General features: G+C 38.2%; 2 protein-coding genes across 4 annotated transcripts in view; one reads left to right on the top strand and one right to left on the bottom strand.

Moving 5' to 3' along the window:
• Positions 1–4,894: 4,894 nt before the first annotated feature.
• Positions 4,895–14,208, bottom strand: ZPBP2 (zona pellucida binding protein 2). Its single transcript, XM_074388003.1, is given in 10 exon segments — positions 4,895–5,207; positions 6,402–6,582; positions 7,976–8,058; positions 8,617–8,835; positions 9,488–9,649; positions 10,286–10,437; positions 12,088–12,251; positions 12,482–12,811; positions 13,192–13,377; positions 14,191–14,208. Coding segments are annotated over 10 exon segments (1,623 nt in total). The 3' UTR covers positions 4,895–5,079.
• A 2,104-nt stretch (positions 14,209–16,312) lies between these two features.
• Positions 16,313–26,664, top strand: part of IKZF3 (IKAROS family zinc finger 3) — a 97,265-nt gene continuing 86,913 nt past the window's right edge. The window contains exon 1 of one of the 3 annotated variants that reach the window (XM_010330656.3): positions 16,313–16,621. In XM_010330656.3, the coding sequence (XP_010328958.1) occupies positions 16,615–16,621 (7 nt within the window). In that variant the 5' untranslated portion in view covers positions 16,313–16,614. The remainder of the gene's footprint in view (positions 16,622–26,664) is intronic. The other 2 variants (XM_074388698.1, XM_003942839.4) reach the window with 2 other exon arrangements.

The following is a 26,664-nucleotide window of genomic DNA, read 5'->3' as shown; positions in this document are numbered from 1 at the left end:
CTGATAAAAGAAATCAAAGAAGATCTAAATAAATGGAGAGATATTCCATTCATAGATGGGAAGACTTAATATTGTTAACATGTTAATTCTCCCCAACTTGACTTACAGATTCACTGTAATCCTAAACAAACTCCCAGCAAGTTATTTTGTGGTTATCAACAAACTATTCTAAGGTTTATATGGAGCAGCAAAAGACTCAGAATAACCCCAACTAAAGAACAAAGTCAGAGGACTAACGCTACTCAAATGTAAGACTTACTATGCAGTAATCAAAACAGTGTGGTATTGACAGAATAAAGAGCCCAGACATAGACCCATATAAATGCAGTCAACTAATCTTTGACAAAGGAGCAAAGGAGCAAATGTTATTCAATGGTGGAAGAATAGTCTGTTCAACAAATGGTGCTGGAACAATGGGATATCAATATGCAAAAAAATGAATCTAGACATACAATTTATACTTTTCATAAAAAAACTCCAAATGGATCATAGACTTACATATAAAACATGAAACTATAAAACTTCTAGAAGATAATGGGAGTGTCTAGTGACCTTTGGTGATGAGTTTTCAGATATGACAATAAAAGCATGACCCATGAAAGAAAAATTATTAAGGTGCACTTTTTTTTTTTTTTTTTTTTTTTTTGAGACGGAGTTTCGCTTGTTAACCAGGCTGGAGTACAACGGCGCAATCTCGGCTCACCGCAACCTCTGCCTCCTGGGTTCAGGCAATTCTCCTGCCTCAGCCTCCTAAGTAGCTGGGATTACAGGCACGCGCCACCACGCCCAGCTAGTTTTTTGTATTTTTAGTAGAGACAGGGTTTCACCATGTTGACCAGGATGGTCTCGATCTCTCGACCTCGTGATCCACCCGCCTCAGCCTCCCAAAGTGCTGGGATTACAGGCTTGAGCCACTGCGCCTGGCCTAAGGTGCACTTTATCAAAATTAAAAACTTTCCTGTGAAAGGCATTGTTGAAGGAATGAAAAGCTGAAGGAATAAGGAGAAAGGTTTTTTTTCATGAAGAATGTGAAAACATATTTGCAAATGTGTATTTAATTAAAAATTTAGGAAAAAAAAAAAGATATCTCCTTTCTCACCTTGTCAGGTGCCAGCTCAAGCTGGTTGGTAATGTTGTCTATGTCTTCTATACCCTTTATGGTTTTTGCACCAGCTGTTCTATCAATTATTGAGAGTAAATTATTGAAATAGCCAATTATTAAGTTATCTGTCTTCCTTTTAAAAAATTCTTTACATTTTGATTTGAATATTTTGAAGCTCCATTGTTAGGTGCAGATACATTATTTCTTCTTGATGTATTTAACCTGTATTCATTATGAAATATTCCTTTCATGCTCTCAGAGTAGTACTTGCCTTAACATCTATTTTGCCTAATATCAATATAATCACTTGAATTATATCATAGCTACTGCTTGTATAGTGTATATATTTTTATTTTTACTTTGGGACTACTTGTGTCTTTGAAGCTAATGTATGTCTTTGCAGGTAGCAATGGTTGAATTTTTCTTTTTACTCTGACAATTTGTGCCTTTTGATTGCATTATTAGAACTAACATTTAATACAATTATATGATCGTACTTAAATTTACCATTTTGCTAATTGTTTTCTGTATTTCCCCTTTTTGTTGTTCTTTCCTTTAACTGGCTTCTTTTTTGTTAAATAATATTTTTTGGCGTAGATTTTTAGTTTTTCTATTTTTGAGTTGTATTATTTCAGTTGTTTTCTTAGTGGTAGCGCTAGTGATTGCAATATGCGTATTATCCTATCACAGTCTACTTCAGATTAATACATAAACTTAATTCTAGTAAAATACAGAAACTTGCCTTCAACATTGCTTCACTTTCTCGTCTTTTGTAAATTTTTTTTTTTTTTTTTGAGATGGAGTCTGGGTCTGTTGCCCAGGCTGGAGGGCAGTGGTGCAATCTTGGCTCACTGTAACCTCTGCCTCTCAGGTTCAAGCGATCCTCCAGCTCCAGCCTCCAGAGTAGCTGGGATTACAGGTGTGTGCCACCATGCCTGGCTAGTCTTTTGTAATTTTATTGCCATATATGTTACATCATATATGTTGCAATCTATTAATATAGTATATAATTTATTATGTTAATAAATGTAATGTTTTTTAAAGTTACTAAGAAAATAAATTGGAAGATTAACTAAAAAAATTTGTATGTTGACTCCCACTCACTCCTAAGTGTGAGTCAAACAATGAGAACACATGGACACAGGGAGGGGAACATCACACACCAGGGACTAGGAACATCACACACCAGGGACACACAGGTGGGAGCTGGGGGAGGGATAGCATTATGAGAAATACCTAATGTAGATGACGGGGTGACAGATGCAGCAGCCAATCACCATGGCATGTGTATATCTGTGTAACAAACCTGCATGTTCTGCACATGTACCCCAGAACTTAAAGTACAATAAAAAATAGTAACTTGACATGTAATACAAACAGTAACATGACAATTATTGGAAAATGGCATTATTCAGTAAGCATTTAAAAGCCAAATTTGTATTAGATTTTATCTAAAACAATGAAATCTAATTGTTCACACACACAAATAAAATAACATTTGTAACTTAAAAATCAAATGGAACAAACAAGCCAATTAAACATTCACCGAGAAATTTAAATAGACATTTTACTAAAAGACACGGATGGAAAATAAGCAAATGAAAATATGCTTAACATCATTTGTCATATGACAAATAAAAATTCAAACCACACAAACACACACACACACACACACACACACACACACAAATTTGTATCAAAGATATACAAATCCAGCCTGGGTGACAGAGCAAGACTCTGTCTCATATATATATATATATATATATATATATATATATATGTATACATATATACATATATATGTGTGTGTGTATATATATATATTTATTTATTTATATATAAATCTTACTATACATATCATATATATCAAATCTTACTATACATTTATTTATATTTATATATATAAATCTTACTATACGTATCATATATATCAAATCTTACTATACATTTATTTATATTTATATATATAAATCTTACTATACATATCATATATATCAAATCTTACTATACATATCATATATAAACCTTACAATAAAATATACATAACAATATGCAAAAAAGAATCTAGACATACAATTTATACTTTTTATTAAAAGTAACAATTTAAGGCCAGGCACGGTGGTTCAAGCCTGTAATCCCAGCACTTTGGGAGGCCGAGGCGGGTGGATCATGAGGTCAAGAGATCGAGACCATGGTCAACATGGTGAAACCCTGTCTCTACTGAAAATACAAAAAAAATTGGCTGGGCATGGTGGCACGTGCCTGTAATCCCAGCTACTCAGGAAGCCTGAGGCAGGAAAATTGCCTGAACCCAGGAGGCGGAGGTTGTGGTGAGCTGAGATCGTGCCATTGCACTCCAGCCTGGGTAGCAAGAGCGAAACTCCGTCTCAAAAAAAGAAAAAAAAAAAGTAACAATTTAAAATTTAACATAATTTCAAAACTATTAACTATATACTTACATATACAAAGAACTCTTAGAATTCAATAATAAGAGAATAAATAACCCAATTAAGTAATGGGAAAAGGATCTGAACAGACATCTCACCAAAAAGATACACAGATAGCAAACAACCATATGAAAAGATGTTCAACATCAGATATCATTACAGAATTGTAAATTAAAACAATAAAATATTACCATACACCTATTAGAATGGCCAAAATTTTAAAAACTTGCCAATACCAAATGCTGGGGAGGATAAGGATAACAGGAATATTTTTTCATTGTTGGTGGGAATGCAAAATGGTAAGCCACTGTGGGAGACGGTATGGCAGTTTCTTATAAAACTACATGTAGTCATACTCTGGCACTCACACTCCTAGGTTATTTACACAATTGGGTTGAAAACTTATGTTCACACAAAAACCTGCACACAAGTGATTATAGCGGCTTTATTCTTAATCATCAAAAACTGGAAGCAACCAAGATTTCCTTTAATGGGTGAATGGATAAACACACTATGCTATATCCATACAGTAATCATTATTCGGCAACAAAAAATGAGCTATCAAGTCACAAAAAGACATGGAGGAATCTTAAATGCATTAAGAGTTCCACTTACTGCTAAGTGAAAAGAAGTCAGTCCAAAACGTCTACATACTGTAGAATTCCAACCAGCTACATGACATTTTGGAAAAGGCAAAACTGTAGAGACAGTAAAAAATCAGTGGTTGCCAGGGCTCGGGGCTGGGTGGGGGTGGGGGTAGGGGTGTGTGGGAGTGGGATAAATAAGTGAAGCACAGAGGATTTTTACGGTAGAGAAACTATTCTGTATGAAACTGCAATGGGGCACACATGCCACTATGAATTTGTCAAAACCCACATAACCTTGTAACACAAAGAATGAACTATGGACTACAGTTAATAATAAATCAATATTGGTTCATCATTAGTAACAAATGTGCCACACTAATACAAAATCTTAATAATAGGAAAAATTGTGTGAGGAGGAATAAGGGTATGGGGTGCGGTGGGTATATGGAACTCTATTATCTGCTCAATTATTCTGTAAACCTAAACCTATACTTTAAAAAATAGTCTATTAATTATCTTAAAAAATAAAATCAAAGGGACCAAAATAAGTAACTTTTTTGGTTCTAACAAAAAGATAATATACATGCCTTTATATCATATAAGAGTGATTCCAAACAAATACATAAAGTATAAAATTTTTATTTTATTATATTTTGCTACCCTTCTTGACCTTACTATACTCTTAGGTACAGAAAACAATAAAACATTTCATTAAAAATGATCCATTAATACTTCAACTTTCCTTTGTACACTGGAGATACTGGATTAAATGCCTTCTTAGAAATGCCAAGTTAACCATTTTTCAAAAAGTTTCTGAAATGCATGTTTTCCAGTGGTTTGATCTTACTGATTTTACTTGATAGAACTACCTGTGATGCTCTGGGATGTGAACAAATCATCTTATGTCCCCCACTTCCACAAGTAAGTGACAATGCTTTCACCTCTAGTCTTCATATTGCCGATTTTTGTTTGAAGTTTATGGACAAGATTTAGCTCCGTAGATAAGGACAGAAATGCAGGTCTGACAAGTTACATCAACATCAGGACTAAAAGTCCCAGGACTACAAACCACTGCAGAGGAAAACACATGGAATAATTACAATTTATAGGTATTTTATGCTTCTGCAACTTGGGAGGTATTTTATACCAACAACATAAATCTGCTTTCAATATCACACCATTTCAGTACCTATATTATACCAAGTAATGTTCAGCTAATTTAAGTTGTAAGAGATTATTTGAGTTTCAAACTTTATAGTTTGATGATCTTAAAGAGAGGAGAAAGTGAGAATCCTATTTTTTCTTTTACTATCAGCATTTTACAGTATCTTCTGCAGTGCCCCATTTATGAGTTCCTATTTCCTAGTTCTCTGCTTTCTAGGTAGGACCATTCTGTTTTCCTTTATTGTACAGTAGCTTAGAACAGAACACTATGGAAATGTATACAAGAGAGTACATCAGGAAGAGTTAATATACACTGAAATAAGTATATTTAGAAATTTAGGCTTTGGCTGGGTGCTGTGACTCATGCCTATAATTCCAGCACTTTGGGAGGCCAAGGTGGGCAGATTGCTTGAGCTCAGGAATTGGAGAACAGTCTGGGCAATGGGGTGAAACACTATCACTGCTAAAGACACAAAAATTCGTCAGGTGTGGTGATATACACCTGTAATCCCGGCTATTCGGGAGGCTGAGATTGAAGAATGGCTTGAGCCTGGGAGGCAGAGTTACCATGAGCTAAGACTGTGCCACACTGCACTCTGGCCTGGGTAACAAAGCTAGACTCCATATCAAAAAAAGAAAAAAAGGGGCCAAGTGTGGTAGCCCACATCTGTAATTTCTCTGGGCACTTTGGGAAGCTAAGGCGGATGATCACTTGAGGTCAGGAGTTTAATCGCCTGGCCAACATGGTGAAACTCTATTTCTACTTTTTACAAAAATTAGTCAGCTGTGGTGGCAGGTGCCTGTAGTTCCAGCTACTCAGGAGGCTGAGGCAGGAGAATCGCTTAACCCCGGGAGATGGAGGTTGTGGTGAGCCGAGACTGCACTGCTGCACTCCAGCCTGGGCAAGAGAGTGAGACTCTGTCTCAAAAAAAATACAAAAATAAAAAATAAATTGGGGCTTTGAATTTTTACTTCCCTTTAGATAAAGTTTTTGGTAAGAGAATCAGTGTAAAGATTCTATTCAGTTATGCCAAGTGAATTACTCATGTATTCTTCTGATTATATAACCTAAACATTTAGATATTTATATTTTGTAATTACCACAACAGCTAGCGCAATTACTGTGTAGACCTTCATTTTTTCCAAAACCTGGTCGACAGCTATCCAGACGTACTACTTGAAAACTGTGGTCCACAAAATGCATTGCTGGTAGAGTTTTATTTAAGTTATGGTGGAAAATATATGCTTGGCTCTGAAAAAATTCTTCTATTCGATTTCTTGCCTAAGGTGTAAAAATACCAGAGAGAGGTACAATTACTAACCCCTGAACCAAATTTATCCTCCAGTATCAGAGGCAATAATGTAGTGTAAACATGCCATACTTTACATAGACAAATTCCTGAAAAGGTGTGTGTTAACACCAAAATTAGTCTAGGCTTGACCTTATCAACTGTTGTCAATTGATACATGCAATGGTTAAGAAAAATTGGCCAGGCGCGGTGGCTTATGCCTGTAATCCTAGCACTTTGGGAGGCCAAGGTAGGCAGATAACAAGGTCAAGAGACGGAGACCATCCTGGTCAACATGGTGAAACCCTATCTTTACTAAAAGTACAAAAATTAGCTGGGCATGGCGGCACGTGCCTGTAGTCCCAGCTACTCGGGAAGTTGAGGCAGGAGAATCACTTGAACTTGGGAGGTGGAGGCTGCAGTGAGCTGATATTGAGCCACTGCATTACAGCCTGGTGACAGATCGAGACTCAGTTTCAAACAAACAAGCAAACAAACACTTTTCTTTGGTCAGCATTATAAACTAGTGATGTAAATTTTGGGTTTTTGACACAAAATTTAATAATAACTAATGTTAAAAGTGTTTCTCATAAGCCATACACAACATCAATTCAGGCTATGGGCTCAGGAACTAGACCAGAGAGTGAAGGGATTTTTCTTTTTTTCTTCACTGCTTATGTGGGTGTGGAGGGATTTTAAGACTATGTCTTTAGCCTCTGAGGATAGTGGAGGGTAGAGCAACTATTATGATCAATATAGATACAGTTTTGGAAGCACCATTGGCTTAACCTAGGGTAACATATTTGTGAAATCGTCCTTTAAGCCACTATTTAATCATCATTTGAGGAACAAAGACCAGGGATCTGTCTTTCTGTCATAGATAAAATACATGATACTAACCTTGGGAAGGAACTATCTAATGTTCCAGATTTACTATTCCAAAATAACACATCTTGATACTCCAGCTCTCTTTTGATTAAAAAAATAAATAAATAAAACTTGAAATAACCAAGAATCTCATAATCTCAGTTTAAAAAACTGAAACCAAAAATCAGTAATACTTAAAAAAAATCAATATTAATACTTTATATTTTAAAAAATAATTTAAATTTACTCCTCAGAAATGTCTTATTATTGATTTATTCACAAGATGGAGAAATAGATTTTTAAGAAACTTTTAATAAAACAAAGTATTTACAAAAAATTTTAAAATAGCTTTATTGATTTTCAAATACTTCCTCCTTGGCTGAGGCACGAGATCACCTGAGCCCAGGGGTTCCAGGCTGCAGTTTGCTATGGTCGTACCACTGCACTCCAGCCTGGGTGACGCCCTGTCTCTAAAAAAAGAAAAAGATAAATAATTCTTCCTTACAATGACAGTCTCACCTGGAGGATATTATGATTAGTGATATCTTCACAGTCAGCAGATCCATTGCAAGCACCTTTCCACCCTGGTGCAAAAGGATTAACTGAAGAGAAAAAAAATGATAGGTTCACAAAGGGATTCTAAAAAGTTTCAAACATTTGAATAAAGGTCCAAGTGCTGAATTCAGTGTGCATGCAGGCATGTTTAGTCCTACTACCTAATCCTAGTACTAAAACAAGGTGCACAATTTGAATAATTTATACTTTATGGTTTCACTCCATCTGGGGGCTAATACAAGTAACTACAAGGCTTTAAAATGAATAGAAATACATTTGGTTTGGTTATTTACTTTTACTAAATTTTCAAAAATACAATTAAAAATTCTATAAGAAGTTATAAGTGAAATATTAGCTGCATAAAGGCTGTATTAATAAAATGATATTGATTTTTAAGAAGCAACAATATGCCATATTTGAAAGTAATTAATTAGTGTGTTAAGCTTTAAAACTGTAAACAGGCTAAGACCAACTATATACTTTAGTGCTTAACAAACATTTAAGACCTATTGCTTTAAAAATATCTCATATTGATATGGTAATTAATTTTGAAATTATCATGGTTCAGGACTAAATTCAAAATTGAAGAAATGTTAAAATTTTACCTTGAAATGCTATAAAGAGCTCATGTATGAGGCCATGTTCTGGAATTTCAACAGAATGACATTTATATGATGGCTCTATGACATGACAGGACAAATCAGATACTAGATTATCCAAGATTTTCTTCAGCACTCTAAAGAGCATGTCATTGTATCTCCCTATACAAGACTTTGTGGTAAAACGTACAGCCATCTGATATGAATAATCAGGTTCCCGATAGGCTTTAAAGAGAGAAAGATAAGAGTGAAAACCATGGTGCCTAGCATTAATTTCCTCTACCAAACAATTTTCAAATAGCATGTAATACTAAATCCCATCAATCTTGCAACCAGCATAGAAACTTATCTAATAAAATGTTTTATCAGTTAGTCCTCACAAAAATACACCAAACTATTAACTTTAATGGAAAATGTTATTTTCATCTGATATATTATCTACTTGGCACAACAAGAGAAATGGCTTCTGTGGGACGGCTATATAGATCACAGTATCAAGAAAAAAAAAAAGACTTTTTGGGGAGGGCCTTAATTCACAGAAAGTATCATTGCTGTCAGCACAGCCCAGTGAAAGAATCGTTAACTTGCTTTTATAGAATTAAAGATCAGTTTTTAAATTACGTGCTAAATTGTGGTAAAGTAGATGTGCTTGCATATCTAGACAGAGGCAAGTAGGGAACTGAAGGAAGATTATTTAGGACAAACTATCTTGATGTCAATTTAAGAGTTTGCCTAGTCAAATACATCCCAAAATATTCTGTAAGTCATAATTAGTGATAGTCACCTGTTACAGACTCACTTTCACTAAATGAAGACACTAAACATTTAATTGTGATCCAAACTAAATGTATAAGTCAAAATGTGCCTAAATTCTTACCAAAGACCATAAAGTCATATCTCTTTTTTACTGTCTTTTCTTCCTGGGTTTCTGCTTTAACAGTCTTATAAGAAAGAGTACATGTGTAAAGTCCAGACAAAGGCTCCAGAAAATCTTTCACCATCAGCTGTCCAGTCTTAGTTATATTTATTCGATTATTTCCTAAGCAGAATAGTAAATTACTTATTTAACATATAACATATCAAGCATTATTTAGTAAACTTGGAATTACAAATAGACACAAATATTTTTTCAAATTAATGAACTATCTCAACTTTAAGAATCCCACAAAATCTTAATTCTGTCATATTACTCTATGGGAGACTACATGATAGAGTACACTTTTGAAATATATTTTGTGTGGTTATTTTTTGTTTCTTGGCATCTGGCTCCGATTGGTTCATACCAATAATTCAGAAAAAGAGATTACATTGCCCTGTAACGGTATACAATTTCTGCGGACAAGACAGAAACTAATTAATAATACTTATGTTCCAAGGCATGAAAAATTAGATATTAGATATTTCATATCCTGTTACTGGTGCTACAATGATACATTTTAGGTTTTATAGACCTTTGAATTAACATAGCTCTGAGACGTAGGGCACAAAATTTACTGCTTCAGTTTTTGCATGAGGAGAAAATAGGGAAGTGGCCAAGATATAAGATGATTTGTCTAAGCAGGGAGCAAGGGAAACTGCCATTAAAACTAAATTTCAATTTGTTATTTCTAATAATAGCGATTTTCTAAAAATATTTTTACATCATTAAAAAAGAACATATTAAAATCAGATTTACCTGTTAATGTCTTTTCATTAGGCCCAATCCATAAGTAGGTGGGGTCCACTATTTCTTTTTTAGCAAGCTTAAAATCCATACAGATAAGGACTGGGCTATTTTGATGTAACTTAACATATATTTTCTCTGTGATGAAATAAAATAATGTATAACTACATTATATAGCAAAATTAAATTAAGAAATATACTCCTACCATTTTGTCCTGAAGACACAAATTAGTTATTGTTGGATTTCACTATTTAAAAAAATCGATATTTAACATTTAGAATGCTAATCTGAAGTTCTTGCTTCTCATAGTAAGTTTTTTGAAACTCTACATTATTAGTCATGAGTTATAACATTTTTCCATTTTTCCAATTTGTTTATAAAAATATACATTATACGTTTAAAGTTCATTTTAATGCACACATTCAGAACTCACTCAAATCATAATTTTTTGGAGGATTGGTGGAAGCAATTCAAAGTTCAGAAAAGGACTGGGTGGGGTCGCTCACACCTGTAATCCCAGGATTTTGGGAGGCCGAGGCGGCGGAGTGCTTGAGTCCAGTTCGATACCAGCCTCGGGAAAATGGCAAAACCCAATCTCTACCAAAAAAACAAAACTTAGCTTGGCGTGGTAATGTGGGCCTGTAATCCCAGTTACTGGGAAGGCTAAGGCAGGAGAATCACTTGAACCCAGGAGGCGGAGGCTGCAGTGAGCCGAGAATGCACCAGTGCACTCCTGCCTGGGTAAGAGAGCGATACTCCCTCTCCGGGCGGGGAAAAAAAAAAAAAAAAAGTTCAGAAAAGGACTTCAGCAAAACTATTTTAAAGATGATCAGCTGGGCATGGTGGCTCATGCCTGTAATCCCAGCACTTTGGGAGGCCGAGGTGCATGGATTACCTAGGTCAGGAGTTCGGGACAAGCCTGGCCAAAATGGTGAGACCCCCCCTCTGTACTAAAAACACAGAAATTAGCTGGGTGTGGTGGCGGGTGCCTGTAATTCCAGCTACTCAGGAGGCTGAGGCAGGAGAATCTCTTGAACCAGCGAGGGGGAGGTTGCAGTAAGCTGAGATTGTGCCCTTGAATTCCAGCCTGGGTGACAGAGACTCTATCAAAAACAAACAAACAAACAAACAAAAAAGATCATGATCATCCTAAGGGAAACTTGATGTCTAACTGTAAATTTCCTCCATTGGGAATAATAATTAAGCCTATCTGGGGTATACTAGGAACATGTGTGATTGCTTCTCGTTTCTGGTTTGGTAGAGAAAGATTCCTGGGGAATGCATGCTTGGAATCACTGCAACCCAGAAAGATACCAATTTTAAAGCCTACTGAATGCCACGCTCTGAGTACATAAAGACAACGTCCTACAATTTGGTGGGGGCTCGGGGAGAGGACCCAAACCTAGAAGGATTCTAAACATAACAAATGATATTAACTGGCTCAAAGTTATCTAAAATTAGCTATGTGACTAATTTTCCTCGGGAAAGTTTCACTGCAGAGATAAAGGACATTTGAGCTGAGCCTTGAAGGATGCATAGTTCTTCCGGGTAATAACGAGAGGATTAAAGATATTCCAAACAGAAGGCCTTGGAAATCACTCCTCTGAGTGGGTTTCCCACGCTGCAAAGCAGCAGAGACACCTGGAAGTGAGATGGCATCGAAGAAAGAAATTTGGAAGGAATCCCAGCCCCTTGGGAGCTGCACGGCGTTAGCAGGGCCACACAACGGGGGTCGCTGTAAGGATGAAAAGATGCGACCTTTGCGAACTGCCAAGCAGATGCCGGGTATAAGAGATGCTCAATAAACGCTCACTGCTCCCTTTCCCTCCAGGTTCCGGGGAAGCGCTTCCGGGCAGAGCTCCGCAGTTCCGGCCCCTCCACTGGGCCGGCGAGCGCAGAGGTCCTTGTTACCTGGGTGTCCCGGCTGCCCATAAATGAAGCCCTTCGTATTGAATAAGGTAGAACGCGGGCATTCGACTGCGGAGGAAAGAAATCACTGACGTTTTAGTGAGAAGAGGAGCGGGTTCAAGTGGGACAGGGCAGGGCGAGGCGAAGGAGGCAGGGCAGAGGGAGAGGCCTGGGGACCGGGCGGAGCGCGCCCCACCTCCTGGGAGGCACCAGAGCACCGCGGAGAGGAGGACCCACGCTCGCATCGCGGCTCAGGGGCTGGCGTCGCAGGAGGCGTCGAGGGACGGTCTCCTTCCTACCTCAGCCCCGGCCCAACACCTCCCCATCGCCTCCACAGCGCCGAGCAGAACGCCGGGGGCGCCTCCCCTACCCGTCCGTCGCCACCTCGGGAGCGGACGCGCAGGAGAGCGCGTGCGTGCTCTGATTCTCGCGCGCGGGGGCGGGGCGAGGGCGCGGGAGGCGAACGCCTGGTCTTCGGGTGCCCACGCGGCCGCAGGCGTGCGAACGCTTCGCGCCTCAAGTCCGGCGCCATTTTCCCGCGCTCGGCGCCCCTTGGTTCTCCTCGCGGAGCGGAAGGAAGAGTGTAAGGGGAAAGAAGCCACGGCGTCGCGTTCCCGGGATTCCCCAGTCTAGGAGCTCAAGGGATGGAGGAGAGAACAACTGGGGGCCCAAGGACCGTGGTGGTGGAGGTGGGGAGGGCGGCCGCCAGGGGATGCGATGAGATTGGGACCTGAGGAAGGCAGAGGCTTCCGACGATTTCCTTCTCACGTGGGGATTTCCTGTGCCTCTCATCTCATGAACGCCGAAACGGGGTGTCCAGTCCCTTTCAAACTGACAAGCGATTTTTATCTAATTGCGTTCTTTACCCGCAAAACCGAGACCCGGAAGAGCCACTGCGGAGCCCAGCAGGCGCCTCCGGGCCTTCCCACTCTAGAGGAGGGTTGAATCTTGACTTTCACTTCGAGTACGAGGCGATGTGAAAGACCTCCCCCAGTGCACACATATCTACGTTGGGGAAGTGACCTGGCTTTAAAAATGGGTCCCAGCGTAAGGCAAGAGCCCGACTGGCTTTTTCTGTAGGGATGGATGGGTAATCAGGATCAGGGGGCTCCAAAGGGGATCCTGCCCGCGTGGTTGATGGCTCCTTCTTGGCTATCAGTTTGGTGGCCCGAAAGGCCGTGTGTGTTGTCTGTTTCTTAGCAGTGGGGCACCACCCTCAGTAGTGGTTTTGAGTAGGCTGGTTAGCAGAGAGAGCCCAAGGTTCAGACAGGGTGCAGAATGGTTATTTTGGGTGAGATCAAGAGTTTTCGGTTTTATTTCCTTTGAGCCGAGTCAGTACTTGGACTATCTCAGATGGTCCAGGAACAACCTTTGTCAGTAATTTCATTTTTAGTCACCGTTAATTTTACCTATATAGCATAAGCCCTGAAATGTGACTCAGTGAGTCAGATCGACCCATTGTCAGTTACCATGTCTGGATTCGTGGTCTGGTCTCAACTGTTCCCTGCTTAAGGTAATGATAACGAAGACAGATTTAGGCATTATCTTTGATTCCCTCCAAGTTCATCATTCCAGCTTTAGTCAAAGTACATTATAAATCCACGGTGTGTCTTATTGGCTTCTCAGTTATTGCAAGTAATTGATCCTTGTAAATCCTATGTGATAAACTAAATCCTATGAGAAGAGACTTAACCAAATGAGTAGTTGTCTGTCAAAAGTACCCATCCACTCTTTTTAAATAAACTTTTTATTTTAGAAGAGTTTTAGATTTACAGAAAAATTGCAAAAACAGTACAGAGAGTTTTTACATACTCCCACTCAATTTTCCCTATTATTGACATCTTCCATTGGTATGGCACATTGCTTTCAATTTAATAAGCCAATATTGATATATTACTATTAACTGAAGTCCAAACTTGATTCAGATTTCCTTGATTTTTTGCCTAATGTCCCCCTGCCATCCCTCCCCACCTTTTTTTTTGCTCCAGGATCCCATGTGGGATCCTACATTACCTAGAGTCGTCATATCGCCTTAGATTCCTCTTGACTGTGTCAGACTTTTCTTGTTGTTGAAGGTCTTGACCTGGCTTTAACTGGTTAAGTATTTTGTAGAATGCCTCTCTACTGGAATTTGGTGTCTTTCCCCATGTTAGACTAGAATTATGGGTTCTTGGTAGGAAGATTACAGAGATAAAATGACATCCCCATCACATCATATCAAGGTACATACTATCAATGTGCCTTATCACTTGATGTTAACCTTGGTCTTTTGGCTTAGGTACTGTTTGTCAGGTTTCTCCACTGTCAACTTACTCCCCCACTTTCATACTATACTCTTGGAAGGAAGCCACCATGTGCGCCCACACTTAAAGAGTAGGGATATATGCTGCACCTCCCTGAGGGTGGAGTAGCTACATAAATTATTTTACCAATCCACTTTTAATCCCCTTAGGTATCACTCTCGGGAGTCTGAAATACTGTTTTGAACTATTTACAGAGTAGTTACATGTTCCACTGTCGAGTATACAGAGTATTGTAACGGAATATCATAAAGTTTCCTTACAACTTTTTTTTTTTTTTTTTTGAGACAGAGTCTTGCTCTGTCACCCAGGCTGGAGTGCAGTGGTGCGACCTCAGCTCACTGCAACCTCTGCCTCCTGGGTTCAAGGGATTCTCCTGCCTCAGCCTCCTGAGTAGCTGGGATTACAGGCATGCACTACCATGCCCAGCTAATTTAATTTTTGTATTTTTAGTAGAGACAGTATTTCACCATGTTTGTCAGGCTGGCCTCTAACTTCTGACCTCATGATTCTCCTGGCTTGGCCTCCTAAAGTGCTGGGATTACAGGCATGAGCCACTGCACCAGGCTTACAACTTTTTAATAACCAAATACCTTTTCATCCTCACCATCCCTGTGAAATTTTACAGTTCCTCTTCTGCTACTTTTGATGTGCTATTTTTGCCTTTAGAAACTAACAAACAACAAATTTCCCCTTTCAGTACTAAAATTAGACCTAGTGTTTAGAATATTTCTCCAAAATGGATATCCTGTAGTACTCCCAACTTATGCAGTTATAGAGATGCTACCGTGGTGCTTAAAGCCAGTGCAGTTTTTCACCCATTTAAATATATAGACACACATCACATAGACTACCTATACCAACAACACACTATTGTTTAAAACTACAATTCATAAAATTACAGCATGCATACTTTAACTTGTAAGTGGGGTTTCTTCTGATATGGTCAGCTAATGCACAAATCCTCAACCTTAAGTCTCAAGTATATTTGTATACACTAATATGATTTTCTAATAAGGGTGGCAGTGGCCTTTTGAGACTCATTTGTATATTGTCCTGAACACTGGGTATCTTTAGAAGGGCTCACCTGAACAATGTCCCTTAGACCTCAATGTGAAGAAAAGTTCTGCTTTGAAAACAGTTGTGTGGTCATGTCCCCTTTCCTCTCTCTGCAGTCAAATGTGTGCTTTAAGACAGTAGGGAGGATGTTGGGAAAAGATGTTGACTGGTACATATCTGTGTACTAACATCTTTAAGTTAATTTTCCTATCTTACTACCCCCACCTTCCACCCTTAGCTCTATTTTCTTTGCTTATTTTTCTGAAACATCATATACGTATTTTTGTAAGGTGACTATTTGGAAGAAGGCAGGCTGAGAGAAAATAAACACACTCTATTAAACACTCACTCTATTTATATAGAGTGGGTAGTATTGTGTGAGTGGTGGCAAATAAACCAAGCAGTTCCCGGAGGGAAAACAAAAGTGACATAATTGCTTCCAAAAATCAAACAGTTGGATTGATAAAAGTGCCAAAATCCATTCGGACTGTCTTTCTAAAAACTTGGACCAAAACCTTTTACTACGTGAAATGAAAAAGTAAGAAAGGAAAAAAAATACTTTGAAAGAAGTGAGTTCTCATGGATACTTTTCACAGCTGTTATCACCAAATCTAGACAAAAAGTTGCAGATCTTCTTCAATTTAAGATAAACGTCTTTGAACTTGAGCTTGCCAAGAAACCAGTGCAGACCCTCCACCCTCCGTGTGATATTAGTCTTCTCATCCATTATCCTTCTAACATAGACGTTTTGAGACAATCTAGTGATGCGCCATTTCCATCCTGTCAAGGTTCCTTGAGTTTGACATTCAAAAAGGGGCTGGAGGCGCGGAACCCGTGGCATTCCGCGGACAGCGTCCTTTAAAGCCGCCGCCAGCCAGCGCCGCTGTAACCCCGCTTACCGGCAGGTCGCCGGCTCCTGCCCCTTTCAGTCTGCGCCGACGCGGCGGCCGGATCCCGGGGACTCCCCGTGCCGGGAATCTCCCGCCAGCTGCTAGCTGTGTCCCGGCGACGGCAGGAGCACGTGGAGAGGCCGGGTAGCCAAAGCAGCAGCTCCAGCCCGGCCCAGAGGCGACATGGAAGGTGAGCCTGCAACCTGCTTCTTTTCTCCGGGGTCTTTGAGAAGCTTGACCGGTGCAGGCAGCAGAAAGAGTTTCTTCTGAATCTCGGTTTTGCTTCTATTTATTTCTTTTGTCAAAAGTAAATATGAGGTATTTCCGAGGGCAAAGCTAGTCGATTCTCACTTGTCCTTCCTCCGCTCTTTGGAAAGTGTTAACTTCTTTGCAATTTTATTTCTAAAGGGTTGTCAGACATGGGGGGTTAACCCTACGTCTGCAGAGGAAGAGCACTTAAGGGGTGTCCCTGAAATGGCTGCAAATCTGGGGTGGAATAACCAACCCTTTTGTGTATTTTTTTCCTTCGTATAGCCTCAGTGTTCATTGGAATTAGGCTAATCTGAGTGACTTGTTTTCTTCCAAGGGTAAATGGTGTTAGACGGGAAAGGTACATTTGAACGGGGTTGGCACCTGCAGTTCCCTTGGAACTTGATCTTCTAATGAGTCTTCTTTACCCAACGCAAAAATCAGTTCATACCAAGAGTTTCATTTGAATTAATTTTGAAAGTCATAAAACTATCCTCGCTTCTCAAACATTTTTTATTCTGTGCTTTCTTGGGATACCTAAAATTTCACACTGCTTCTGTAAACTCTTCAGTGGTCTTCTCAACAAGTGTTTCTAAAACCTTGAAAATGGCTAATGCATCTCAACCCGGGGGTATGGTGGTATTTAGAAAATCAGAATTTCATTCTGTTAAAAATGAGATATTGACACCTAACTAAAAGGTTACTTTGATAAATATGAAGACTGTGGATATTTTCTTCATAGTAATGAAAGGATCTCTAACAATGAACTGATCTTTAGCAGCTTTATTTTTAGAGTATATGAAGTTATTAAAATATCAAAAACTTTACGCTTTTAAATTTTTTAATTATTAGGGTTTAAAAACTTAAAAATGTTTGCATTTTATAGAGTCTGATTATATTCACTGTTTGTAAAAAAAACCTTTTTTTGCATTTTAACATTTAAATAATGGTTTATTGAAGTGTAACTTTTAACAAAGATTTTATTGGCTAATAGCAAGGGGGAAAAATCGGGTTGTTGTATACTATGGGAAAAATAATTGTTAAAAAGCTCTTATGCTTTATTACAAAATGATTAATTTGTATTTATGAAATTATAAATCAGTACTTCGACACTATTTTTCCTAGACTTAACCATAACACATGTTAAGAATAATGTACAGAATCGTGCAAATCCATAGAAACTGGAGTATTTCTTTATAAATGTTAATACTTCCAAATTCATTTATTTAATGTGAAATAAAGAAAATAAATAGCATATCTTAGGTTACTGGTGTACTAATACAGATATTTAGTAAGCCTGGATGAAGACTCCCTGAAGAAGAAAAGAATGAAAACTTGTGTAGAATTTAATTCAGAATGTATAAATTATAAATAGAAAGAGAATATAGATCAGTGATTTTAAAAAGTTGTGGTTACATGATTAGATTAAATTTATAGGTTCATGGAGATAGATAGTATAGAGTATACTTAATGCAAAAACTTTAACATTTAAATTTTAAAAAGAGATTAATTATGTGAATTTGGCTGTCTTAATGTCAGGTCCCCGAGGATAGAATATTTGATGTGGTAAAATATCTAGTTCATTATAGCTACCAAAAATTGACTAATCTGACCCATGTTTTTGATATTTAAAACTAAGTATTTTTATATCATCTTGTTGTTTTGATCTCAGTCTAGAATAGAGATTTGGTCTGTAGTGTATACTTCTCTTGGCAATGTAAGAAAGTTGAATACTGCATGGAATACCTTTATTTTCTGCTCAATTTGGGGATCCCATTGATTCATAACAGTTTATTGTGCAGTTTATTATATCATTCCTTCAGCATATGAAGTCATTTAACAAATTCATTTATCTTTTAATTTATTGAGACTTTGTATGAAGATATCAGATGAATACGTTTTTGAAATAGAAATCTTGTCATGTAGAAATGAAGATTTTAATGCATATACTAGATCAGAAGCTATAACTTTTTAATTTTAATTTCTTTTTTTCTCACAACTTTAATTATTTTCTACCCAAAGATTCTTTATGAATCACCAAATTTTATTATTTGTACTATAACATCTCTTCTGTCTGGTATGGTTGGGCAATGAGGTAGTTCACAAACATGAATTTCACAGGTAATGGCAGACTTCCTATTTAATGTAAAGCCTTTTTATTTTTAACAATATTGGGTAAAGATTTTTCTAAGTATATTTATTAACAACCCCCTGCTTTATAAGCAAGGTACACAAGAGATAGGTTTATCTCAGCAATTCTGAGTCACTGTTCTATGAGATCATGTATTATTCCATAGTATATTTTCACAGGGGTTTTGAGCTATGTAAAGCTGAATGCCCCTACACCAAATATTCCCAGGATATTGTACAATTTTTGTCTCCTTCTTGATGTCAGCTTCTATTTCTCACCACATGGATTTTGTAGTAGCAGTTTGTTGTTTCAGGTCACTTTCCATGTTGAGGTCCGGATGGTTGAGATTAACAGAGATAAGTCCTCTAGCTGATGGAATTTGTTCACCCTCCATTGTGAGCGTATAGAGAATGAAATATGAAGGTTTTAAGGACCAAAAGCCAAAGAAAGGCCATGGGATCCTGGTAGAACATAAATTTTCAAAATTCTTGCTTGTGCTTCCTATAATCCAATATACTATTTCACACTTCTATGTCTTTGCTATTATGTTCACCCATTCTCTGCTTGGTTATGCCTACTCATCTTTCAAGACTGCTCAGGCATCATCACCACGAAGGCTGTACGATGACCTTCTTCTGATGACCTCCTCCTAGTGCCTTCTGGCGATCACCCCTACCCAGTCCCTCATGTTCCTCTACCTCGGCTAAAGGCCTCTTCTTTCTGTGAATACTTATATCACATTGTGTTGAAATTATTTATTGATTTAGGTGTTTATTCCCCCTCTGACCTTTAAGCTTCTGGAGAGCAGAGACTATGTCCTGTTTTTGTAAACTAAGTGCCAAGGACAGTTTTTGGTTCATAGAAGGCCCTCAGAATTTGTTGCATTCAATTAAAATAGTGCTGAAAAAGTACTCTTTATTATGTTTATTGTGATGCATTTTATTTAAATAAATTTTTTAAGTAGGAGATTGGGGCTAGTAATTCTTTGATAAAAGTCAGTAATTTTTTAAGCACTTAAATTGTATAATTGAAAAAGAAAGCTTGGGAAACAAAAATGTTACTGGATATTTTTTGCTAGACTATCACTTAAAGCCAAATTTTTTTAAAAAATTAGATTTAGGGGGTACTTGTATAGGTTTCTTACGTAAGTATATTGTGTGATGCTGAGGTTTGGGCTTCTAATGATCCTGTCACCCAAATAATGAGTGTTGTACCCTATAGGTAGTTTTTCAACCCTTGCCCTCCTCCCATGCTTCCCCCTTTTGGAGTTGCCAGTGTCTAATTTGGGGTCACATTAATTCATAACAGTCCACGTGTACCCAATGTTTAGCTCCCACTCATAAGTGAGAATATGCGGTATTTGGTTTTCTGCTTCTGTGTTAATTCACTAAGAATAATGGCCTTCAGCTGCATCCATGTTGTTGCAAAGGATATGATTTCATTTTTTCATGCAAAGCCAAATTTTAACTATTAAATTTACATAAGCAGAGTCCATTAAAATATCCATTGAATATGAGCAGAATTTGTTTTCTCAATCAGTAAGATATAGATGATGCCATAAAATTAGCATACACTTTTGAATGATACTTTAAAAATACAGTCTTATAAACTTTTCGTTTTTATATATAGATGTATATACATACCCTTATTTAGGACTAAAAGATTATTGGTAGATCTTTTATCAGACATCTAACTTTTTTTTCTTTTAGAGACAGGTCTCGCTCTGTTGCTCAGGCTACCACAAACTCCTAGGCTCAAATGATCCTTTTGCCTCGGCCTTTTGAGTAGCTGGGACTACAGGCATACACCACCATAACCTGCTAATTTATTGTACAAACTGCCATGACCTGCTAATTTATTATTTTTTATTTTTTGTAGAAATGGGGGTCTTGCTATGTTGCTCAGGTTGTTCTTGAATTACTGGCCACAAGTGATCCTTCTGCCTCAACCTTCCCAAGTGCTGGGATTATAGGAGTGAGCCACTGCACCTGGCCTAGATAGATGTTCAATGACAATTGGCTCACATGTCAGCTATAATTCCAGACCATGTATTAGAAGAACTGAGTGATTAACACAGAAACTTGCCAGTAGTAGGTGCTCAATTAATGTTTTTTGTCCTAAGGATTCATTAATTATTTTGAAAAGAGACCCTACACATCACAAGGGCATAGAATGTTCTGTATAGGCTTTATTAAATTTAGCTCCTTTTTTTTTTTTTTTTTTTTTTGAGACGGAGTTTCGCTCTTGTTACCCAGGCTGGAGTGCTCTTGGCTCACCACAACCTCTGCCTCCTGGGTTCAGGCAATTCTCCTGTCTCAGCCTCCTGAGTAGCTGGGATTACAGGCACGCACCACCATGCCCAGCTAATTTTTTGTATTTTTAGTAGAGACGGGGTTTCACCTTGTTAACCAAGATGGTCTCGATCTCTTGACCTCGTGATCCACCCACCTCAGCCTCCCAAAGTGCTGGGATTACAGGCTTGAGCCACCGCGCCCAGCTTATTTAGCTCTATATTAACTGATACATTTATGATAGTTAGAAATCATAAGGATGAGGCTAGGAGTGGTGGTTCATGCCTGTAATCCTAGCACTTTGGGAGGCTGAGGTGGGCAGATTGCTTGAGCCTAGGAATTTAAGACCAGCCTGGGCAACATGGTGAAACCCTGACTCTACAAAAAGTACAAAAATTAGCCAGGCGTGTTAGCACATGCCTATAGTAACAGCTACTTGGCAGGCTGAGGTGGGAAGATGGCCTGAACCTGGGAGGTCGAGGCTACAGTGAGCCATGAGTGTGCCACTGCTCTCCAGCCTGGGCAACAGAGTGAAACCCTGTCTCAAAAAAAAAATTCATAAGGATGACACCAAGGCCTTTTGGATCACTGAAAAAATGATGCAGTAATGAAACAATAATTATAATTTATTTATAATATATGTAGATTGTTTGAAAAGTAATCTGTGCATAACTTTATTAATATTACTATATAATTCATCAAAATGCTTTTATCCCTAGTGATTCTGAAATTATTTTTTCAGCCTAATTGAAATCTTGTTTTTGCATCCAAAATTTAAGGGTTTTTTTTTTTTTTTTTAATTAAAAAGTTCTTTAAAACATTTAAGGGTGGGCTGGGCATGGCGGCTCACGCCTGTAATCCCAGCACTTTGGGAGGCCAAGGTTGGCAGATCACGAGGTCAAGAGATTGAGACCATCCTGGCCAACATAGTGAAACCCCATCTCTACTAAAATACAAAAAGTAGCTGGGTATGGTGGTGTGCACCTGTAGTCCCAGCTACTTGGGATGCTGAGGCAGGGGAATTGCCTGAACCCAGGAGGCAAAAGTTACAGTGAGCCAAGATGGGCTGCTGCACTCCAGCCTGGCAACTGGTGATAGAATGAGATTCTGTCTCAAAAAACAAACAAACAAACAAAAATTTAAGGGCTGGGCATAGTGGCTCACACCTGTAATCCCAGCACTTTAGGAGGCCGAGGTGGGAGGATTCCTTGAGGCCAGGAAATTGAGACCAGCCTGGGAAACATGGTGAGAGCCTGTTTCATTGTTTTTTGTTTTGTTTTGTTTTGTTTTGTTTCTTTTTCTTTTTTTATCCTGTTTCATTAAAAAAAAAAAAAAAAGTAAAAATAAATTGGTCTGGTGTGGTGCTGTACACCTGTAGTACTTGGGAGTCTGAGGTGGGAGGATTACTTGACCTGGGAGTTTGAGGCTTCAGTGAGCTGTAATCACTGCACTCCAGTTTGAGCAACAGAGTGAGAACCTGTCTCAACAACAACAACAAATTTAAGTCCAAAGTGTTATATAGTAAATAAAAATAATATGGAGTTACCATATTATATTAGATACCAATGCCATATGACCATATTATGTTAGATATGTGTCTAATCCAGGAGATATTTTAAAATTAGATACTTGATGTTGGCAGGTGCCTGTAGTCCCAGCTACTCGGGAGACTGAGACAGGAGAATTGCTTGAACCCGGGAGGCGGAGGTTGCATTGAGCCAAGACCTCACCACTGCACTCCAGCCTGGGTGATGGAACAAGACTCCGTCTCAAAAAACAAAAAACAAAAGACTAGGTACTTGATAATGGACATGAAACAAAGAACATTACTCTTCCTACTTATTGTCAGTACTTAAAATCAGCTTACTGTGTGAGTTTTTTTATAACAATGGAATTGGCAACATGTCACAAATTGTACTTAGTAGTGTTCTCAGAGATGAAATTTTTGGCACATCAGGTTATTTGTGAGTTTACAAAGGAAACTTTTTTTTCTTTCTTTTTTAAATAGAGACAGGGTTTCACTGTGTTACCCAGGTTGGTCTTGAACTCCTGAGCCCAAAAGATTCTCCTGCCTTGGCCTTCCAAAGTGCTAAGGTTATAGGCATGAGCCACCAATGCCCGGCCAATGGAAGAAACTTTTAAAATAAGAAATAGAAAACATTTCAATAGTGTCTTGATGAAACAGTATAAAAACCGTTATTTTTTTACTCTTTTAACTAGGTTTCTTGTTTATTTTGGTGAAGTAATACAGCTGTAGCCCCTTCTAGACTGTTAATTTGCAAAGTTTAGGGATCTCTCTTTTTTAAATTATTTGAGGTGGGGGTCTCTCTACATTGCAGGCTGGTTTCAAACTCCTGGGCTCAAGTAATCCTCCCACCTCATCCTCTTGAGTAGCCGGGACTAAAGGCATGTGCCACCAAGAATAGCTAGGGATCCCAACACATAGTAGGACGGCAATCACATTTGTTAAATAAATTAATGAATGAGTTGCCTGTGTGTTTGGTCATTTGACTCTTTACTTTGCCCAGCTTTTATGGTAAAGGGAGGAAGGAAAATAAAGACATTGAAACTGGTAAATTTCACTGGTTAATTTGTTAAAGGTACTGTTAAAGGTTTAGTAGAAGAGACTGAAGTGTTGGCTAAATCCAGCAGGTAAATAATGCCATTTTTCTAATCCATGCCCCCCACAGGACACAATACCTTCTAACTTTTGGCTTTATTTAATAATTTTGGTACATTCTTTATTTTAGTGAAGCACTACAGTTTCCACAATAAATCTTTTCTTCACAATAGATGTTTTGATTCTTAAAATTGTTGACCATAACTTCACTTAATTTGAATTCTCTATCATAGAAACATCAGTTCATTTAAGAAGTAATGTCTGTTAGAGAGACTATTAATTTACCAGAATATTTGGCACATCAGAACAATTTCCTGTTTCCTAGGGTAGTCTGTGGAGATGAGAAAAAGATCACTCTCACCAACCTATAACATTTTTATGGATATGGAATTACATCATAACTGATGGGAAATATTGTCCAGTATGAAAAATGGAAGTAACTACTTTTTATAATATTTAACAAGTAATCATTTTTGCTGTCATCTACCTCTGTGACTTAGTTAAGAAATCCCTTGATCTAAACTGCTAACAGTCACTAATAGTTGATTTTTTTGCTTGCATACAGTGTAGGCAGTTCCACAAATATGCTTCAGGGGCCAACTTGATTTGAATTTTATTCGAATTTCACATAAAATTCCAAACTTTAAAGTATTGAAGATTATCAGTGGAAAAATTTATCCCCTGACCTCAAAATGAGACTTTTTTGCCAAATATTAAAATTTTATAAACATAATGAATAAAATTGTGGTATTGTACTGGTATTTTTTCTCCTGTGCATATTTTCTCATGTAAAATTATTATTATTTGAGACAGAGTCTTGCTTTTGTCACCCAGGCTGGAGTGCAGTGGCACAATCTCAGCTCACTGCAACCTCCGTCTCCCAGGTTCAAGGGATTCTCCTGCCTCAGACTCCCAAGTAGCTGGGATTACAGGTGACTGCCACAACGCCTGGCTAATTTTTGTAATTTTAGTAGATACAGGGTTTCACCATGTTGACCAGGCTGGTCTCGGAACTCCTGACCTCAGGTGATCCACCTGCCTCGGCCTCCTAAAGTGCTGGGATTACAGGCATGAGCCACCGCGCTCGGCTGTAAAATTATTTAAGTAAGAATATTACTAACAGTTTGTGACCAGCCTGGCCAACATGGTGAAACCTCGTCTCTACTAAAAATACAAAAATTAGCCAGGCGTGGTGGCACGAGCCATAATCCCAGCTACTCAGGAGGCTGAGGCAGGAGAATTGCTTGAATCTGGGAGGCAGAGGTTGCAGTAAGAGATCACATCACTGCACTCCAGCTTGGGCAACAGAGCTAGGCTCCGTGTTAAAAAAAAAAAAAAAAAAAAGAAGAATATTACTGTCTTATTCCCTGTACTTAATTAAGTGCCTATAAAGGCTCAGGCTCAGGTACTTGGGACATGCTTTTGTCACAGTATGGTAATCAACTACTCACTAACAAGGACATGTAACATATAACCTTACAAGCATTTAAAAGATTTATAATATACTTGTTATATTGTACATATACAATATACATTGTATATTATAATACATGTTACATCATGATTGTATATTATAAATCTTTTAAACGCTTATGATAAGGTTGGGACACTTTTTATTTGATTTTTATGTTCAGAATTAAATAAAAAGAATGTTGAATATTTGTGTGATTCAACTTTGAAGGAAATATTATTTATCATCATTTCTCAAGTTTCTGGGAATAGTTTAATTAAAAACTATTCTGAAAGGCTGGGCGCGGTGGCTCAAGCCTGTAATCCCAGCACTTTGGGAGGCCGAGGCGGGTGGATCACGAGGTCAAGAGACCGAGACCTGGTCAACATGGTGAAACCCTGTCTCTACTAAAAATGCAAAAAACTAGCTGGGCATGGTGGCGCGTGCCTGTAATCCCAGCTACTCAGGAAGCTGAGGAAGGAGAATTGCCTGAACCCAGGAGGCGGAGGTTGCAGTGAGCTGAGATGGCACCATTGCACTCCAGCCTGGGTAACAAGAGTGAAACTCCATCTCAAAAAAAAAAAAAAAAAAAAAAAATTCTGAAATAATAAGGTGAAGCACTCCTGCCTCAGCCTCCTGAGTAGCTGGGATTGCAGGTGAACACCAACACCATCTGGCTAATTTTTCAGATTTGAATTAGTAGGGCTGGGACACCGGGATGAACAAAGAAGTACATAGCTTCTAAGTGTGCCAAGCCAATAGCATAATATGCACATCTCAGTAAAAGGAATTTGGAGATTCTGAAAGGACTTGCAGATATCCATTGCAAGTATCAATGGCCTGGTATGGACGTAGTTGCCCAGACCTAAACAACTAGAAAATGTTTACACATAATCCAATTTGGGGAGAGAGATCCAATCTATATAATAGGACAAATGATGATTGAACAAGTTGATATTAGGAATTCATGTAGTGCTTATAGCTTTTTTAACTACTACTCTACACAGAGATACTTGATGATTATTTGATGACCTTGAGGTATTTCACTGTTAGTCTCACATTTCAACAAGTATTAGGACTAGATGTGAAAACAAGACAAAAACTTGTATTTTGCAACAGAACACCATTTACACCAAAATCTTATGTCGGATCAGATTCAGGTGTAATGTTTCAAATGAGAACCTGGAGAAGGAACAAGAGACCACTGCTAAGCCTGTCTTCCTCTTGTCATAGTTCAGCACCTGTGGCAGCGCTCTGCAACCCTGGATTCCATAGAACACATTTTGAAAACTACTGATTTAGACTGTTAGATGTTTTTCCTACTAGTAACTCTGGCTCGACTTGCCTTGCCTCTTTTAATCTGTTTTGAGGATTGCTGCCAGAATGATATTCCTAAAATATGAAGTTATTCTACTAAACACCGTTTTAAATATTTTTTAGTTGGTCATTTAAGATACTCCACAAGGTAGCTTCAGTACCTTTCCAGTGGTAT

The sequence above is a fragment of the Saimiri boliviensis genome, chromosome 17, assembly GCF_048565385.1.
Source record: "Saimiri boliviensis isolate mSaiBol1 chromosome 17, mSaiBol1.pri, whole genome shotgun sequence".
NCBI lineage: Eukaryota > Metazoa > Chordata > Mammalia > Primates > Cebidae > Saimiri > Saimiri boliviensis.
The sequence above is the reverse complement of the archived record's forward strand: the minus strand, read 5'-3'. Positions and strand labels throughout refer to the sequence as shown.